A 1132-nucleotide genomic window follows, 5' to 3' on the forward strand; every position below is an offset into this window, starting at 1 on the left:
TTCTGTGCCGACAGCTCGGAGCCTGGAGCCTGCTTCGGATTCTGTGTCTCCCTCTCTCTCTGCCCTTCCCCCCACTTGCGTTCTCTCAAGATAAAGAAAATAAAACATTAAAAAAAAAAGGAGGCAGGGGGAGAGAGATATGGGATCCATGGAAGTTTCCAGGTTTCCACACTGCTCTACCATCTGCTTCTGCCTTTTCCTCTTCTCTGGTGTTTGTCTTTGGAGTAACTGCAGGCGTCCCCTCTACCCTGGTGGCAGGAGGGATCTGGGGTCAGTAGGGAGGCGAGAGACTTACAGGGACTCAAGGCTTACAAATCCTCCTTTATTGAGAGGGTGAGAAACAATAATTTATCACAAGGGGAGCCCTCAAAGCCTTCTCCCCAGGGGTCCTTGGGGACTGTGGGGAGGGGCAAGGGGGGGCTCCAGGAGCTTCCTGAGAGGTCCGCGTGTTGGGGGAGGGGGGGAGGCGACACATTCAGTCCCAGGCACACCGAACATCCGCTCAGGAAGCGAGGCGCCAGACAGACCCCCTTCCACGGAGGGGGCCCCCCCGGGAAGGCACGGCGGCAGGGCAGGTCTGGCAGAGTGGTTGAGTGTCAGGGGTCGACAAAGGACACCATGATGTAGCGAGTGCCCCGAGTGGTGGGCAGCCCCTCGTGGTAGTGGGTGAGGCGGCCAGGATGCAGGAGCCCCCAGCCCTTCCGTGGGGACGAGACTATGCAGTCGTAGCGCAAGAAGCGGCAGCCACCTCCCTGGAAGAGGACAGGGGACAGAAGTGGAGCGTGAGCACACAGGGGAGGGGGCGGGGCGAGGGGAGGGGGCGGGGCCTGGGGGGCAGACACCCACAAGGGGGTGAGAGGCAGACCAGGGAGGCCCAGGAGGGCGGGGCGGGCAGCCCGGCAGCGCCGCCGGGAGAGGACATGGGGGGGGGGGGCCGGGGGGGCTGACTGAACGGCGTCAGGGGCGGGACGGCAAGGTCCAGGGGCAGAGTGTGTGCGCGCGCGCACACGCGTGTGCGGAGGGCCCCCGGCGGTGCGGGCTCACCTCATAATCCAGGCCCTTGTGGTTGAGGGCGACGTTGAGAGTGAAGGTGGAGGAGTCGTGATGGGGCCGCAGAGATGGCTGCTCATCT

The 1132-nt window shown here is 63.5% G+C and overlaps 1 protein-coding gene across 1 annotated transcript in view; it reads right to left on the reverse strand.

The window, feature by feature from the left end:
- Positions 1-301: 301 nt before the first annotated feature.
- The window catches only part of PLOD3 (procollagen-lysine,2-oxoglutarate 5-dioxygenase 3), a 7318-nt gene continuing 6487 nt past the window's right edge, over positions 302-1132 (reverse strand). The window contains 4 exon segments of the mRNA XM_040456046.1: positions 302-422; positions 425-554; positions 556-752; positions 1041-1130. Coding sequence (XP_040311980.1) covers positions 367-422; positions 425-554; positions 556-752; positions 1041-1130 — 473 coding nt within the window. The 3' untranslated portion in view covers positions 302-366.

Source organism: Herpailurus yagouaroundi, unplaced genomic scaffold, assembly GCF_014898765.1.
Source record: "Herpailurus yagouaroundi ecotype Mexico unplaced genomic scaffold, PumYag 216, whole genome shotgun sequence".
In the NCBI taxonomy this organism is placed as follows: Eukaryota; Metazoa; Chordata; class Mammalia; order Carnivora; family Felidae; genus Herpailurus; species Herpailurus yagouaroundi.